We start from the raw sequence: 18,900 nt of genomic DNA, 5'->3' as shown, positions 1-18,900 counted from the left end.
ATGTTACAGCATCACTAATGCAAACAGTCTAAAAACAAACAAACAAATGAAAAAACAAACCCAGAGAAATTACCAGAAGGAAAAGAAACCCTCAAGTTTGATTCACAGATGAGACCTCCTCAATTCTTTATTCTGTGCTGGTGATTACACTAGACAAGAATAACTCAAAACACAGCATACAGTATTTTGAAGGAGGAATATAACTTCTTTTATTCCAGAGAACGGAAAATATTCCTAAAAAGTTGCCTGTTAAGTTTTTGCAAGACAAAGGCTTAGAAGCTTGTAAAAACATTTACCCATTCTAACGTATTCAGATGGGAACTGAAACTACGAGGTGGCATTGGCATACGGACAAAGGGATATCAACTTGCAATGCATGACATTYCTTGGTATCAGAACAGATACCAGCCAGAGCTGAAGAAGTCTACATTTCTGAACTGACCCAAGACTAAAAAGGATGGCTTCTTCTGAGATAAAGCTGTACAACACAGCTGTCTGCTACGGCAGGAAGCTTGCTTGATACAAGTCTCCATAGTCCTACACCTCCGCAGCTAGAGCTGCCATCCAGTCACGGCAATTTGYATGCTGCACTGCCATTCCCCTACGCCCACCCCTCACAACAGCCTGGYGCCAGCCTCGCTAGGTTAGCGCTTAAAATGGTTCCTGGGTCGGCTGGGGACCTAGTAGCAGCCTGACAATGATCTCGTGTACTGTTACTACAGGTCCACTGCCAGTGATGACTTCTCAGTAGCTTAAAGGCGTCTCACATGTGCCCGTGTCAAGTGCAGATGGTTCTTGCTCCCGAGAGCACGTAGCCCATCGGCTGCTACAAAAACCAAACTTAGAGACAGCTTCTTACCCAGCCACTCATGGAGCTGATTCACTCTGTACAAAAACAGAAGTTTCACATAYGGACGTGGTACTCCTCAATATTGTGTGTGGCAACACAACTTAAATGAAACCCAAAGTTTAAATCATCAACTAGCTTGTCAAAAAAATCTAAGTATTTGATACCTGACAGAGGAACAAAATCAAGCCATATGAGCGCATGAAGCAGGTGCTACCMTCCAAATTTCTGTTTTTGTTTGTAGATAAGAATGTTAATTGCAGCAATTAGATACGTTAATTATTATTCTCCACAGGATGCTCATGGTAGAGTAATAATGAGCTCAAAACAATCCCATACACCCAGGCTAAAATGCGAAAGCACTTAGCCTAAAAGCCTTAAAATCCAGAATTTGGGATACAGGGTTTGCTTCTGCTCTCTAAGACTACCATGCCATGTTAAGGAGAGAACTATCAGGGGTCAGATGTATTTTCTTTATTCTGCCTCACAGAGGACAGCTAATTGCAAGACAAGACTCATCCTCAAAGGAAATGCAACAAAGTATCACCCATCCTTCATTGCCTGGAGTCATATCACATCATAAACTACTTAGCAGTTTCTCAGTAATTTCAGTGAGATGTTCACCATCAACAGCACATAATGATTTCTTCCCAGTTCTACAAAAGCCTTATTTTTCTGAGACTTAGAAAGAAATAAAAGCATCTTCTGTCTTCAGCAGTTCCATTAGAAACATGATGAAAAGCAATAGATGGGTAAACTCTTCAGGAGAACCATTAGCTATTACCTAATAAATCTGAATGGCAATGTTTTTTCTCTACGGAAGCAGAAATTGCAGTGAAGAAGCTTAACTTTTTACAAAGGTAAGTATTTTGTAACTATTAAAAATCTAAAAGCAGTTGTTGTACAGTAATAAATATTCAGGAGAGAAAAGAAGGCATGCTTTGGTAAAACTAACTGGAAAAGTCAAAGCTAGGGGACTCTTAAGAATTTGTTATTAAAAAAAATTGTTGTAAAAAAGCACCAATAGTTCTAAGCTTATTCCTTTAGCTTTGATGCTGTCAAAATCTATATTGCGTTACCTATATCTTCAACATCCTCTTAAATTAGAACAGTTTGCTTTTGTAAAAAATAAATAAATAAATAAATAAATTGCTATGTAAGATCAGTTGTCAATGGCCACAGTTCATCACAGTTCAGATAGTGAATGAACTGTCCAAAATTTCACATCTCAAATGCAAGACAACTGAGGTTCTATACCTTTGCGGTTTTACATAAAAATAAAAGTTATGACTAATTAAACAGACTAGTGTTACTAATATTGATGCTATCAAGAAGTCTCTCTTTAATAAGAACAGTTAAATCCAATTCCCAAATCCCATTTAAAGTAATAAATTTAAAGTCAAAAATAAAAGTATTTATCATACAGAACAAAGATCAAAAGTTTACAGTTAGATTTAAAACAAAATATTGAAAATAAACATGAATAAAAAAATCCTTTTGGTCCCTGGAAGTCTAAAAAATACCAGAACAGCTGTGTGAGTAAACAGTTCCCCTGCAGTATTTCATGCTGCTGCTTTCTCTCCCGTGCTTGCCTCCCAGCCTCCTCCGTAGACCTCAAGCTCAAGGATGTTAGCTGCAGATGCTGGAGCTACAACCATCAAGTGCAACAGAAAGGAGCTGCAGGGCCCAGATTGTTTCTAGTGCTGTCAATTGCTGCCGTTTTTACMAGGGCACAAAGCTGGGCAAAAGTGACAAGCCAAAAGATTAAAAGACAAGGCAGTGCAACAGAGTAATAAATTTAATATTGGAAAGAAACCTAGCAGGTAGGCCAAGAAAACTGTAAATACTGCCTGTAAAGGCCTGGGAGGTCCTTGGTAAGGGAGGCCTTAAAAGGTAGAAAATGAAACAATTAACATTTACTTAAAACAAAAACAACCCAATAAACACATGCCATCTCTTGACATTTCAGTTGTTTCAGTGATAATGTTAAGACTTTTGAACATAAACTGGAAGGATATGGAGTACTTATCCAAAGGAACTAAGCTGTAAGACAATTTTGATTTCRTATTTTCCTGTTTGCTCTTTTGCAGCTGTGTATGTTATAGGATATAGATTTTATTACAGTAATTTTATTTTAATAAAAGAGCAGGGAAAGAATTCCAAATTGTTAGAAAAGTTACTTTCGCATAATGTTTAGAGTACTGTATAACATTAGTATACACAGATGATCAACTAGCAATCACTATGCCAAATTTATATGTAGGGTAAAGTAGTACAATTCCACTTACAAAGCTGGCTAACATTAAAATTTTGAGGTAGGTTTGAAATTAACTGAAATTAATTAAATTCAAGCTACAGCAAGGACAACACCTAACTATCACCTGAACTTTTACATTAAAAATTAATTTGTCAGTGTATAAAACTTCTACTCATGTACAAAAGTGTCCACTCCCTTAACAGAAAAAGTGTTCAAGTCAGTAAATGGCAGTCAGTGCTACATATCATAAGTTGTCTGTCATTGTTTGTGTGCATTACACAAGTCTTGCTGATAATCATAAAAAAAATTGTCAGAGATGCCGAGTTGCTCGCAATATCCTAACTACAAGAAAGCAACCTGGCTTTGAAAGCAGAGCCACAATCCCCTGCCTTTTTCCATATCCACCACGCAAAATTGATTAGGCTAGCATCCAGCAGAAGAGATAGTACATGACAATGCTCTTGAATACTGAATTATGGTATAAGTAATTGCTTACCAACTTTGGGGTGCTTAGTTCTGGAAGGTCTTTTTTTTTATTTTTGCCTTTTTCTTTCTTTCTTTTTTTTTTTTAAACACTATTCTGGTAATAAACAGAAAAAAAATCTCTAAAACAATAACTCCATCACAGAGATATACTAGGTCATTATAAATCTATTAGAGTTAAACGTTAGGCAGAGGTAGTAGTGTGCTATTATTCCATCAAATTAGAGCTGTTACGAGAGTTGTCACAAGCTGGTAGCGCTTTGGCAGTAAATTTACACAATGACACAATTTGACACCAAGGAATTTCAGAAATTTAGGATAGCAGAGTTTGATGCCTTTATGAAAACTTAAATAGCAGATAGCACAGATTCCAAAATTCACAGATTTTTAAAAATGTTTTTAATATTGCCCAACTTTGCTGAAAAAGGATGAATAATCTGTTTTTTCTTTAACTGTTTAAAATTTCCAAAACAGACCCAAAATATTCAGAAAATCAYCACTCATCAGTTCTTTGGAAAACTGATATACAAAGGGACAACCTTTGCACACCAATAGAAGCTACATATCAATTTTCCTGAAGATAAAAGGATATTTTCTACAGACATCTTCCCTGTCACCCAGATATTTACATACAATCTTACATATTTATGACACTATAGACAGTCATTCATAAACACTTTTCACTGTTTTGACATCTGGACTTGCATGAACTGATCCACACTATTAAAGTTTGCAGTCACTTTTTCAAGTTAGTGGAAACATCTGGCTTAAGCTCCTAGTACTAGTGAGCATTAGGAGATGTTTAAGATAATATTAGGCCCCTCATCGCCAAAGGTTAAAATAGTTCCAATTTTGCACGAAGACCAGATTTTGCCCATTGTAGACAAAGAGAACTGTCAAAGAAAAGTTACAACTCTTTAATTCTTTTTAGTTAGGGCAATATCTATCAGAGGAAGACATTACCTTCTTCCCACCACTGTGCTAGGGAACAGGAGAGAGAACAAACTGTTTGAAAAATAAGAAAAGTTCTGACTGACTCTGGATTTACTCAAAGCAGTCATCCTCATGCTTGGGATATACTGACAAATACCACCCTTTGTAAAYATCGATCCAGATTTCAGCTCGATCCTAAAGCTCTAGGTGAGCCTATCCTGCATTCAGTAGTTTGCAGCTCTGTGTCCTCCTGAGCCAGAAATTTTATCCATGTCTTTAAAATTCCCCACCAGATTTTTCTTAATTTGCCCATTCATCCTTTGAAAATAGGTAATCTTGAGTTTAAGTCACAAACAAAGCAGTTCCAAAACTGAAGAAAATTATGAACCATCTTGAAGTAATTTTCTGTAATTTTCAACACATTAAAAAAAATCACTTAATTTGCAATTATTTRCTTTGATTTTTTTTAATGTGTTGAATGTCTTACTAGAAAACACACAAAAGATGTGCCTGACGTAGCACACACACTGGTCTTTTAACAAGCAGACATTTCCAAGTGTTTTAGAGTTTACGCATTTGTAATATAGCCTTTAATAAAGAACACAGAAAAGACTTTTAAAGCCTTCTGCCCAGGTTCTAAGCAAGCCCATCATTTCAATTAATGAGAATGTAAAAGTAAAAAACTGCAGAGACGTGAGGAATGATGAAGAATAATATTGAGTTTTAACACAGGAGATCCTGCAAGTAGAATTATGCAGTTATTTACTCACTCTCATTTTGATTTAATGGTACTCAGTCTCCTGCATATTCTAAATAGGTACTTTCAATACATTGATTAACTGCTATCTGAGTAGAAATCACCCCGTATCTCACAAAAATAGCCTGCTGCTCAACGAAAGCAGAGCAGAGCTATCTTGAGCAATCTTAGGGGCAAGGCATGACACTTTTCCACCAACCCTAAGAGCATCCTTGTCATTCCATACATCAGCTGTTTACTATCAGGAAAAGAGAAAGTGAAATTACAAGATTCTAAACCACCCTGCAAGAGGAGGAGCAGTTCTTTAACCAAAGTAACCATACACTGAGAACAAGACTTGCGCAGACCTAACTAGTTAAAAAACCTATAGTTTATGGGACAAAGCACAGCACAGACTGGATCTGACCTACCAACATGCCAGTCTCTCTCCTCAGGCTGCCAAAAGGCACCTGTACTGTAGCTCCCGCAAGCATTCTGACTGGATCCAACTACTGAGGCTAATCACAATGTAGCAACCTAAAGAACAGATCTGACCCCAACAGTTTAATTTCTCTACAAGAAAGTGGGGACCTGCCAATTGCAACCTGGATACTTTAGCCCTTTTTTTCTGCACTGCATTAGTAGACTATTCTGGACATTTCAATAAAAATGAAGGAAAAAAAAAACAGTAACACCAAAAATATTGAAACATACTCAATTTCAAAATGCACACTTTGCTTTTTGCAAAAATACATGTCCTTAGAACCTCAGCACAAGAGGGAAGAACAACAATTTAAAAATAAAAAAAATATATATATGAAGAAGCAATTTTGTCCAGTCAAACTGGTTCACGTATTTGTATAACCCACTTATTAAGAATCCATGCTCTTCTACCTATTGTCATGCCAGGCTTTGGCCTCTATTTATCAACTCAGTTCTCGCTTGAAGGATGGGTAAGCAGCACAAACCTTCATTGAACTTTGATTTCAGAAATTTTGAACAAAAACAAGTTGTGTTATGTTTTCACTGAAGTCACAAAAATAATGCAAGAAATAAATATCCAGTTGGTTTAAATTAGCTAACTTATATATTATGAGTAGTCTTGTTCCTGCAGCATAGAGCTCCTTGTGGGTTAATTTAGCCTGCTTTTCCAAGTGCAAAAGATGCCCATTCTGGAAAACGAAAATACAAATGCATTGAAGTTTTAGATGATGGCTTGCCTTTACCAACAACAAAATAGGCAAGCTACAGAAATACATTTTGAGAAAGCTTATTTTGGAACTTTATCTGACCTCCTTGCAAAAATTTCACTTGTGTATTCAGATTTTTAAGCCCTCGTGAAAATTCACCTACTATCCCTGTGCTTATATTTAAGATATCAGTTTAATTAGAATGAATATAAGTAATCTTACTTCATTAAAATAGTGCATTCATGCATTATAAAAACAAAAGCTACGACTTACTCCACTGAACTGCTGTTTTCCCATCTTTAGTGATGTCCCACTGAAATACGGCATTCACTTTCTTTACCAGCTCATTTCCAATCTCTTTGATGCGACGACCAATTTCTTCAAACACAAGATCACTCTGCAGCCCTGTAGTCTTAAAGAAAGACAGTACAAAGAATTTTAAATAGAAAGCTATGTTAAAAAGTAATAAAACTGTGTCCAGGAAAGCGTCTACTGCAGAATGATTAAATAAAATTGAGACGTCTTCCACTGCAAATAATCACCTCTAGCAATTGTCAGCATTAAAGAGTATATTCAAGCAGAAAATGCTTCATGGAATCACTCTTGAGAACTATTTCGTATCTTCCTTTTATTATTTTTGACATTTATAATTACAATTTAAGATACGCTCCATAATTTGCATTGTTTAAGGGCTCATAAATTGCCCTTTATTCCTTCTGCAGGATGATCCTTGCCACTTTTGCATTTGTTAGTTTTTAGAACAAAATGTTTTCACCCATGTGTTGATTTGACAAGAAAAACTTTCAAAACAGACCACACTATGTACTGGAGTTCTGACTGTGTTCAAACACAGTATTTTTTTTCATTTCAAACTGGGACTAACTCCATTTATATGTTTAACATTTGCAAATCTATAGCATTCTGTAAGCCTTTTGTTGTTTTTCTTTAACAAACATTTGCAACAGATAAATGACTGTGCTTTAAGAAGCTGCTTCACTGATATTCCTCATCTAACTGCAATTGGAGTAAAGACGTTCCTCATAACCTGCTCTTTTTTCTACTCATATACTAGGAYGAAACACTCCTTGCACTGCTCTCTTGCCACCTCTATTGCTATGGCTGACAACATTTTCCATTAGATAACATGTTTTCCTGTGGCTTCTGAGTTTGCCAAACTTCACTCATTCAGGATAAAGACATCTCTAGTGGATGTCTGCCTCGGCTAGTCAAGAAATTTGAGCCAATACACCTTAATTTCTCAAAAAAAGAAAAAAAGAAAAAAAGGAAAAAATCCACTGTTCTGCTCACATTTTTTTTTTTAAAAAAAAAACTGTAATGATTTCACTTCATAGAGAAGTTCTAATGCCTATATACTTTGGAACCTCAAATGGAAATTGGAAATTTGGCAGCAGGTGACTCCAATAAAAGAGGTATGACTTTACACACCTCTAAGAACATCTACTGAAACACATCCAAGTTGCAGTCCTCTGTAAATCACACGCACACATGATCAACAAAAATCTGTTCAAAACGTGGCAACAGCATTCTCGGAGCACATTCTGTTCTGAGCGTAGCCAGCAGAGCTGCAGGGCTATTCGGGCAATCACTCCTTGTGGCACCTGGGGGCTGTTACAGTACCAGCACTGTGAGAGCACCGAAATATGGCACAAAGCAGCCCTAGTTTTCTTGTTTCCAAACAGAAGATAGCTTGACTAGCTAACTGCAGCTATTTACAGCAGATTTTTTTTCATCAAATGTCCACACTACAGTCCTTGATCCCCACAGGATTTCACTAGCAGCTCAACTGCAGCTCCCATCCTGTCTGTCCCACGTGCTCAAGCAGGACAGCTGTCCAAGCACAGGAGCTACAGAACGAGAAAAGGAAGGTCTCTTCAGAGATACACCATACTTCTAGAACCACCTGGTTCCACTGCTGACCCATAGATGTCGTAGTCACCCTCCACTGTTAARCCTGTGGGCATGTGGCTGCTTTCAAACACACGGCTTGTGCCTCTCTCCCCAAAATACAAAAAAAGTCTATGGCTTTCCAGAATATCAGAAGACTAAATACAACCAATGAAAAGAAGCAGTTTCCAGAAATATATCACAAGCTGTATATGAATGCCATTATTTCATATTTTAACAGATTAAATCTTCACTCTTTGGACAGGATTACATGGCAGAAAAAGATGAAGTTTATGAGGGCAATCTGTAGAGATCTATGTCTCTACAGACCACCTTAAGAACCCAGGACACACTCAGCATTTATATAAATTCTATGTTTTGTGGCAAGTCTAGTACTTCAGTCTTATATATTTATGTGGAGGATTTTTTTTATACATGTAGTGTAAGGCCTGTATCATGGATCAGTCCTACCACATGCACAAATAGCACTCACAGCCTTCTTTCAAAATAGGTCCAAAAATTTTTAACCCTCACAGGCCTCTTTCCACCCTATAGTCATAGTCCCTATGTACAGCAGGATGAAGAAAGCCCAAATAAACGACAAACCCTTTATTCATTTTGGGTGATTCAAAGACAAAACTGCATTTTTCATGACTCTCCCCCTGTCTCTATAGTAAAATTGAGAACAAAAGGTCACACACTTTTACAACTTATACCCTATTTAATCTCAAACATTACTAAAGGAAAACAAAATACTCATTTTATAGGTATAGTCTCAAGTTTACAGAGCCTGATTTTGATCTCAGTCATGCAAGTGCTCAAGTTTGTGGTCTTCTCTGATGCACATCTTACTTGCTTGGTAACACACAGAGCAATTCTTATCCTAATACTTAAACTGGAGTCAAGCTCTTCAAATTGCAYCAGCCATTCTGTATATTCTGAAATGTCTCTGTTTTTCCCCCAGATAGATCAATGAACCTCTTAAAAAAGGAGTAACTTGTGTTTTCACATCTCTGAATTCATATATTTGTCCAATTATCGCTAGTAGGACTAACAAATGATTCTAGTACCTTCTCCATGTTTTTCACAAAAATAAATCTAATTATGCTGTTTTGCAAATTAATGCGTCTATTGTTTCCCCCTACCTTCACAGGCTCCCCAGTAGAAGGTTTATCCAAGGCTGATGTTATATCCACATAGCCCCCTGCAATAGCAATTTCTCCAGTCTCTTTGACCTGTAGTGGGTGAAAAAAAAAATACATTAAAGAGGTAACCTATAGGCAAAAAGTCACAACAAAAAAAATGGTAACTAAGAAGTTGTCTTTGCCTTTTAAAATCTCAGATCAAGAAAGGTGAAAGCATAAAAGCTCCAAAAGAGAGAGGAAAGGGAAAGAATGCATTTTAGTCTTGAAACAAATTAGTGTATGTGGTTCACAAACAGCTCAAAAAGGCAAATGATTGTTTTCTTCTTGACAAATTATACCAAAAAGATGTTGACATTTCTGCTTAAAAGAAGTTTTTAAAAAAAAAGTATCTGAAAATTTACCTCCTGTATTATAAGTGACTGTTAATGTCACTTAACAAATAGTTCTGAGAAAAACACAGTGTTCTAAAACATATTTCCTTGATGTAGATATGCAATCTGCAGCAGTGTATCTAGACAGTTTCACTATCTTTAAGTGTATTACACTGCAACTTGCACTGTAGATTTTTTTTTAACGTTGTAATGTCACAAGAATGGCATAGAAAGGGGGGAAAATATCTGAATTCTTTTCCATTTTATTTTTTGAAATGGTTAAGTTGGAGAAAAAATTGAGTTTCATTTTGACATTCTCTCTTTAAAGAGGACTGACAGTGAATTGTTTCTGACAAGAACTGATTTAAAAAAAATCATCAATCACTAAACCATTCTGACTTACGACAGTGAACAGATGAGGAAGGCAAAATGACTCCCTACATCTATTGTCAGCGAACAATATGATAACAGCTGAAGAGGAAGAGTAATCAATATCACAGCTGAGTTTGTTGCATAGGTGTAATCAATGCAGAAAGACTACATACTAAAGATTATTCAGATCATGTCTAACAGCTTGTCACTGCTGCAACGCACAATTTAACACAGTATTGAAAATGGATTTAAAAATGCATATACAAGTTATATGGATACTTTTAGCTTGGTTTGACCTGATTTTAAGTGAAAAGATGCCTTAATTTCAGATTAACCCAGGCTACAATAAACTAAATAACCCTGCAAAATTCCTGAGTAACACTGAAACACCGTGGATTTCTATATCCTGTTAAAAGTTGTAATTTCTCCTCATAGTTACTCCACATTGAAGCTTATTAAAAAGATCTGTAGCAAAATACCCCCAAACTCTACGTATTAGCATTGATTGAAGTGAGCACAGTAACAAAACAAGCCTTCAAACACAACAGAGCATCCCATTCTGCTTACAAATTTCAAAGGCCTGGGAAGCACATCATGAATTCTGCTAATTTAGGCATACAAACTTTTAAAAGTAAGTATCTGGGAGGCTGCAATTGTCTCTAGACAAAGTGGTAGTAACTTTTCAACAAATTATGCACCTGCAGTACAGCAATCTCCAAGGTTCATCTGAGGCTCCAAACTGTCTTATTCAGACTACTAGTAACCTCAAATAGAAAGTTTGCACATAATAGCCACCAGCCACTACCACTCCTCAGGCTTGCAAACATAACTTGCTTCCACCAGTCAACATGTATTCTACAAAGCTGTATTCCCGTGGAAACAGCTATCCTTCGTCCTTGTTATCATTCCCCTCATTTGATTTTGTCTGCCCAAACCTTTCTGCAGCTGCAACAATTACTACTGCTGTGCTCACTGAGCAACAGCTTTGGCTGCAGTTCTACAGAGGTGGGGTTGCAAAGCTTTGGCCATTCACTAATGACACATAAATTATGTGTGTAAGCCAAAGTGCATTCACAGTTATCGAGGCAACTAATTCATGGTTTAAGAAAACGATAGTGTCACAGGGCAGTACAGCAGAAGTGATGAGAATGTATATTTGGGCTCTACAACTCCTCATTGGCTTTCAGTAAGGATCTGACAGTATATAGCACTGGATTACAGGATATCCCCCCTCAAATGCTAAAAGTAAAATCAAATAAAATCTTGTAGTATAAAAATTAATAGAAGAGTAAATTGTGCCTGTTTTAGCATGGTTAATATGTATGGCTGCTATGAAGTTAAGTCCTTCCGAGGAGATGCAGCTGAAGTTTAAAACAATTTGAGCTAAACTTGTAAAAGTTTACCTGTATAAATAAGCCACCAGGAGTTGATTTAAGTTAAACAAACTTAAAAAAAAAAAAAAAAATATGCTGACAGTTAACTGCAGGAAACAAGCATGAACTATACTGACTTGAAAACGACAGCCTTTTGCTTTTCTGTGGTGAACACAGAAAACATGGCACAATACAATGAGCTCTGACAGTATTTAACAAAAGGACTGTATAAAGATGTAACAGTATTTTTATTATTTAACTGGAATCTTAGTGACACTGTAAACTAAGGAAGAATATTTAACCGTATTGAAGTTCATTCACTGTTTTTAAGAGAATCTTCTTCAAGGATGTGTTTAATGAGCTGCTTTCTCCCACGCTCTCACATCCACAATCTTTTTCTTTAAATTAACATATCCTACATGGAAGGCCACAAGGGTGAGTCTTCATGTTCTGACCTTGGTCTGAAAATGGATTCTATTTCCTTCCTTCCACATTTCCGTTTGTAAAGTTTGTCCAGGAAAGACTGGTTTAGCAAAGCGAACCTAAAACAAAACAAAAACAAAACAAAAGGTGAGTGGGGAAGGAGGATCTGTCACACTTACATACTACCAAATGGTACCGTGATCTCATACAAAGCTTAGAAGTATAAGCTCTACTGAAATTAGGAAAAAAAAACATAGAGAATCAGTCAACTAGCAATGCAAAATATATAAATATTTAAGTAATCATACTAGATACAGAAATTAAAATGCATGCAGTGAAAGCTAAAAGCAACTGTGGCAGACAGAATAACCCATAAGCCTTTTCCCACACCACAGAAACTTTTGACACAAAACCCAGAAAATTAACTGCAGAGAATGGACCTACAGACCTTAATTGCCTTGAACCTGGTCACATCATTATTTGCAAAGTGCTTCAAAATGTGTCTAGCAGCAAAACCAAATGAGCACAATCCATGTAGTATGGGCTTCTTAAAACCTGTTTTTAAAAAGTAACATTTTAATGTTTCTAACATTAGGAGTTTGCACATCTCTTCTATGAATTCTCATGTTTTGTTTATAACCTTTTCCTCCAATAACTTTTTTTCCTTAAGTTTACAGAGACAGAAAAAGGACAATCCTATTGAAAAAGCCTTTGTTAGCATTTATTGCTTCCTCTACTTTGAGACAAAAATACATTCACTGAGAACTGGCACTCCAACATTAAACATCCTATCCAAGAGGCACAAGAATTAGTTGCTGCCTGAAGAGATGATACAATGAAAAATGAGATTGTCTGTGTGTATCGTATTAAGGGCAAATGATTGAGAACTGGTGATATTAAAGTCATCAGATGCTTCTTTGTTACACTTGCCAAGACTTCTAATCTGTAGTGCATGCTTCAGGATTAACTTTTCTTTGTTGGGGAGCAGGGGTTGGGGGGAAAACCTCAAAAGAGTTCATACATTTCAAACAAGCATAACAATAAAAATCACATTGTTTTGGTTATAGTGACTTTTTTTGGTCATGTTTCCCTGTACCTCCATGCACTGGAGCAGAAACTGAACTTTGGCAGAATAAACTTTGTATTCTGCTGAATCGCTTCTTTCTGCCTAAGTCTGACAAAATAAGCCTCTCAAAATTGGTTTGATATTTGCTAAAGTGCAATAGCTAAGTTTTAAAGATGCTGCTTGCATTGAACATGTTCTTGAGCTTGGTATGCAAACAATAATGGACCACACTTGCAACAGCCCATGGATTGAAGGCAGGTCCAGCCTATGCATTAAAAATAGCAGCTTCAGGCTGGAACTCATCTGCCACTAGAATTGTCAGCTGTCAGAAACTGTTTTTCCTGACCTCTAAACAACTCCTCAAAGCATGTACATAACATGAGAAGTTCTCAGAGGACAACAGTTGGGGGAGGAGGGGAGAGAAAGAAAAAAAGGCAGGAGAAAACAATCTGTCATCAGAAGATACAGAGGGAAAAGAAACAACTGGGACAGAAAGAACACTAGGACTCAGTGTTTGGAAAGATGGAGATTTTGAGGCAGTGCTCCAAGACTAAGACTAACAGGAGGCAGGATAAGAAACAGAAACCATGACTGATTAGGTAAAGAGAAGAGACATGACAGAAAGACATACTGAAAGCAGCATGAGTCTGTCTCTCATCTGTGAAATAAGTGTCCCACTCTGACCACTCTGCCAATTCTTAACTTTAAGATGTTTGAGTATGCACACTTTGATAATATTCTCTTAAAATCATTTTTGTACATTGTACACGGAGTATTCCTGAATGCAATAACATACCTTACAGTAAATTTTAAAACAGATTACTGGCACTATTGCAACAATACTGGTATTCAGCATCTCGCTCTCAGAATATTTTAATAGCATTTAGCTTTTTAAAAGCCCAGCTTTTAAATGCAAGAACCAAAAATGACCACAATCTTCAGAGCTCAGTAACAGATTCAGATCTTCAGTCCCTAGTTCGTTCTTCAAAAAAAAAATGTACATTCACAAAGAAAAATGTATACAATAATTAAGTTGCTTTTTCTCTGGACTGAAATGGAAACAAAATAATTTCACTTTTTAGTATCTTTGGAATGCCTGTTATAGGAATAAATACACAGGAATAAACACAGATGCTTTTGTATAATTCTTCCTCAAACATTATCTACAGAACAATAATCTTAGAATGACCTGAGTGCACTAAGGTAAACGTTTGCTCTGGCACACACAGTCATTTAAATCATTCACAGAGCTTGAATACAAAAACTGGATTTGAATATGTCCAAAGAAAGTTTTTCTATCGTTAGAAAAATCCTTGAAGAACTCTGCAGTAATTTTCTTGATCATTTAAACCTGTACTTAATACAGACATTTCAGTAGGACACTGACACAGTTCCAAAATCCAGCATGTCAGCTGGATTCAGCAAATCAGACATATTAAGAGATTACCTCACCTACAGAGTTAATATTGTTTTTCCACTGTCCCTAAGTGAGAGCTCTTGCAGCATGTGTGTAAAATAAACTACCAACACCAACACTCAACCCCAAACAACCTCCCAAGCCCTCCCAAAAAAAAACACACCAAAACCCCACCCCCCAAAAAACAAACAAAAAACCCCCAATCCCCCAAAACCAAAAAACCCCCAACCCCCCCAAAAAACAAAACCAAACCCCGCCAAATACCAAAACCCACTACTTCTCTGCTTTTATAAGGATTTTATAAGACTCTCACCATTATTTTAAACTCTGAGGTCTCAAGTTAAACAGATTTTTCTCCTCCAGCTTTTTAAAGAGTAATTGGGTGATTCTCTCTAAGTATTTATCTGAAACCATCATCTAAACAAAAGCAGCAGAACTGCTTAGTAAACTGGGTAAATGTCTCCATAAACCATATTTTGTTATAATTATTAACACCAATTTACGTAGAATTACAGAAAACAGAGTTAACTAAAGAATTAGAATGCATTTAAAAAGGAGATTAACATTTGTGAAATTACTTTAAAGCATGATTTGAATAAATGAGTAGAGATATGCTCTCTTACAATAAGAACAACATATGATGATACTTGTACATTAAAAAAAATTATCAGAAAATTGCAAAAGTATAATTTTATATAATGATAAATATAGACCAATACTTTTAATATAAGGTTTAAAATGATAGCTCACATAGTCAGAAAAAATTCTTAAGTAAATAAAATAATTTGCCCTTGAGTAATCACTCTATATGATTATCAAAGTCTGAACAGAAGTCCTAAAAACATCCTTAAAATGAGTGTTTATGAACAGACCCTTATTTCATAATTTCATCTGTACAAGAATCACTTAATGCAGCCTGCAGTCTGAAACTTTGGCATGCAGCATGATATAAGTGACCAAGCAACTGCACTAGCAAGAACTGCACCTCAAAAATTTATTTTTGAAAAAGGAATTCTACCAGACTCTCCTTCTCCCCCCTTTCCATCCTCCTGTAATTTACTGTRATTGAGAAGACTACGTAGAGGCACAAGAAATTCCAGAGAGTCCACCATAACTTTCAAGCCATTTTAACAGAAAGACTGATCTACCAAAGAGTTTATGGAATTTCCACTAATGGCTTTAGATAGTCAGTTACTCTATTTTCTCTATGATAAAAGAGGTTGTTCAGATGAGAAGGTGGCAAAGAATAAGCTCTACTGGAAAAAAGAATTGCAGACAGGTTTCCACCATAGGTAGAGTCCAAGCATCATTCCAAGCATTCCTAGTACAATAAGCAGTGCTTCAAAGTGTTGCACAGGACTTTGAATTAGAAGACATCTGATGGTCACGCTAAGAACAGCTATAAGAAAAAATTGTTTTTCTCATCTCAATAGAAACTTAAAAACTAAGTGAAAATATGAAAATACATTTACATTATTCCTCATGGAAATATCAGTACAAGGCATCTCTCAGCTCACCTCCAAGAGCAGCAAAATTTGGATCAACATGTAAAGGATTCCAGTCTCCACTCAGTCGATATAAAGCAGCCTGCAGAAAAAGAGAAAAGAAAAATGGGAATTTACCTGGGCTTCATAGAAACCATAAGGAGTCACTCAAGGCTTACAATGGCTTGAGGAATTCATCACTATTTATTTTAGAAGTTCTTAGATAATATACTCTAGAATAAACCAGGTAAAATAGAAATTAAACATTATTTTGTAGACAAACCGTCAAAGATTCAGGAAAAAGAACAGCATCTGGTTTTGGTATATGATAAAATAATACAACTGCTTAATGGGAGGAAAAGTCAACTTACTGTTTTCTAGGACTCTTCAGTAGATTCTTTGGCTTGAAGCATAATTTTGAAAAGAATCTTCTTCTACCACAGATTGATTTACATTTTACTAGAAAAATTTATAAATGAAACCTTTGCTTCTTTAAGAACTTTTTGCTTTTTCAACATAAGATTCATGTCAGAGACACCAGAAATATCCACATCCTCCCCTTTTAAGGGTAACACAATTGACTAATTGCTGCTCTTAGGGGCTTCATGTGTAGTGATCCAAAACCAAATRAACAAGCAAACAAAAAAAGAATACACCAAAACAAACACACATGCCAAAGGATAGACAAGTTTTCTGGAACATCTTTTATTAGTGAAACAGAACACTTACCATGAGGCAAAGTAAGATAAATACAAATTTAGTGTATTGCGTATATTGAGAAAGTGACTAAACCTGAGAAATGATGAAAAATGTGACTAATATCATTTTCATATCTGTGTGTGGCTTTAGCATTTTTACTATTAGATCTGCTATATATGTAAAGTGGTTCAGAGCACATGATATGAGAAGCATGACAAGTCAACATTCTGTCCACCTTTCTAGGCTAAAAACTTACTGCACAGTCAACAGATTGTGATGGAAGGAAGTTTTGTCTAACACAACTTTCTAATTACACACCAYGGAGATAAGTAGTATATGAAGTTAAAACTAAGTTCTCGAACCCTTCACTAATGTAGTTATATGATGACATATACAAATTGAATATGAGTTTAAAAGTCAGAGTTATAACATTGAAAAGGAAAACAGACTTTCTTTTAATATAGGGTATTACTGGCCACTGGAACCCCTTATTGCTAAATACCTCCTCCCAGCATTTTGGGTTGAGATCTTAAAACATGATACATGCTTAGGCAAATAGAGTATAAGCTGCAGCAAGGGAGAGCAACACGAAATTCTGTTCCAAGGCAACAAGCCAACAGATAACTAGGGGGAGTGGAAGGAGGGAAAAAAAAAAAAATCAGGAAGATTCCCTAGAAGAAATACTTCTTTAATGTAAGTCTACCATTGTTTTTTTCCATCCGAATCTGAAGCAAAGGATGCTGCAATTAAGAGATTCTGACTTCGTATCATCATTTTAACTCATAATCCATTTATTTTAATCTGTTAATATTCAGGTGCATTTCTTCAAGTATACGTAGCTTTCACAGTGAGCTACAATTCTCTTTTATTTGGGGTGACAGACTTCTCGAAACACCAAGTATTTGACTCTCAGTTATGAGAGAATGTAGAAGAGTTTGCCACTACTTTTATGTCTGGAAGTCAGACACACACACCCCGAAAACTCTAAACTGTACCCAGAGCTTAAACACATAAATCTTGGGAAGGCAAACACTAAGCAGGTATTCCTCCATGGCTGCTTGGCATGTTTACCCCTGTTGAAGATCATCACCTTTTGCAAACAAAGGTGTATTGGTATGACTGGATCTGAAATTCGTAATTGTGCTTCTACTTTTGCCCAAGAGGCCTATTTATTAACGTAACTTGTTTATCTTCTAATTGGCCTACAAACTTTCAAAAAATAGTAAACACTGAAAAATTCATACTAACATTAAATTAGAGTTCAGATGAGTTTGAAGAACACAGAAGATATGTTAATATTCATACAGTTTAACCTCCCAAAAGTGAGGAAGGAGAGGGTAAAGACCCTTGCAGAAGGTACAGATTTCCTGAAATCGATCTTATATATTCACCAAGAGTTAAAAATAGCTTAGACATTTGATCCAGTGAGAAAATTAAAGTCAAGATCTCATGAAGTCAGCATCATCCAGTCTCAGTTGTTGTCAACTAGCAACATACAAGTCAAAACAAGTCCAAAAGAGCAAGTCAAATGGCCCAATGTCACAGAGGTCACTATAGGGAGCACCCAAGGACTACATGATGAAGCACCCACTGCTGGGTCCCAGGGGCAGTAGGAAGAAACACTGAAATGACAGGATGAATGTAGATATTTACACTCTGCTATGCCATGTCTAAGGTAGCTGGAGTGAAATGAAGAGTGGAAGGAGACAGTTGGAAAGGGCTATCAGTTATCAGCATCAGTGGAGAGCACCTGCTCCCTTCACTGATGTCTATGTCTCATCTCAGTTCCCATGCAAACATGAAGCAGAAAGAATAGGTGGCACCCCACTTGCCATACAAAAAACCCACAGCACCTGGGGCTCAGAGAAGGGCATGCACACACTGCTGTTCTGATTTGCTGAGTCTTTACTTGTCCTTATTCTTGTCCCCTGAAAACTAGTTAAAATTTTGTCTTTGCCAGAGATGAACAGACTCGATGTACCACTAATGTCTTTGCTGAGAGCTGCCCATAGCCTTAACGCCATCAACATTAAAGCTACAACACTATGAAAGTTTGTTTAGGYATGGGAAAGTCTTGCGACTTTAGTTTTATTGAAAAATAAAAAATAAATAAAAGCTGACACTTCAAAGAGTTGTTCCTGACAGAATTCTCCAAAGTAGAACATCACCCTTCATTACTGAAGCTCTTTCTTTCAAGAG

General features: G+C 36.4%; 1 protein-coding gene across 1 annotated transcript in view; it reads right to left on the bottom strand.

Moving 5' to 3' along the window:
• HSD17B4 (hydroxysteroid 17-beta dehydrogenase 4) overlaps positions 1-18,900 on the bottom strand; it is a 68,624-nt gene that overhangs the window by 7,070 nt on the left and 42,654 nt on the right. Inside the window, exons 18-22 of the mRNA XM_085305403.1 lie at positions 16,036-16,105; positions 12,484-12,590; positions 12,068-12,154; positions 9,497-9,586; positions 6,720-6,858 (exon numbers count right to left, since the gene is read on the bottom strand). Of these exons, the coding sequence (XP_085161529.1) occupies positions 6,720-6,858; positions 9,497-9,586; positions 12,068-12,154; positions 12,484-12,590; positions 16,036-16,105 (493 nt within the window). The remainder of the gene's footprint in view (positions 1-6,719; positions 6,859-9,496; positions 9,587-12,067; positions 12,155-12,483; positions 12,591-16,035; positions 16,106-18,900) is intronic.

The sequence above is a fragment of the Rhea americana genome, unplaced genomic scaffold (assembly GCF_003343005.1).
Source record: "Rhea americana isolate MKP2758 unplaced genomic scaffold, rheAme1 scaffold_22, whole genome shotgun sequence".
Lineage (NCBI taxonomy): Eukaryota > Metazoa > Chordata > Aves > Rheiformes > Rheidae > Rhea > Rhea americana.
Note: the sequence above shows the minus strand (reverse complement) of the source record. Positions and strands in the feature narration are given on the sequence as shown.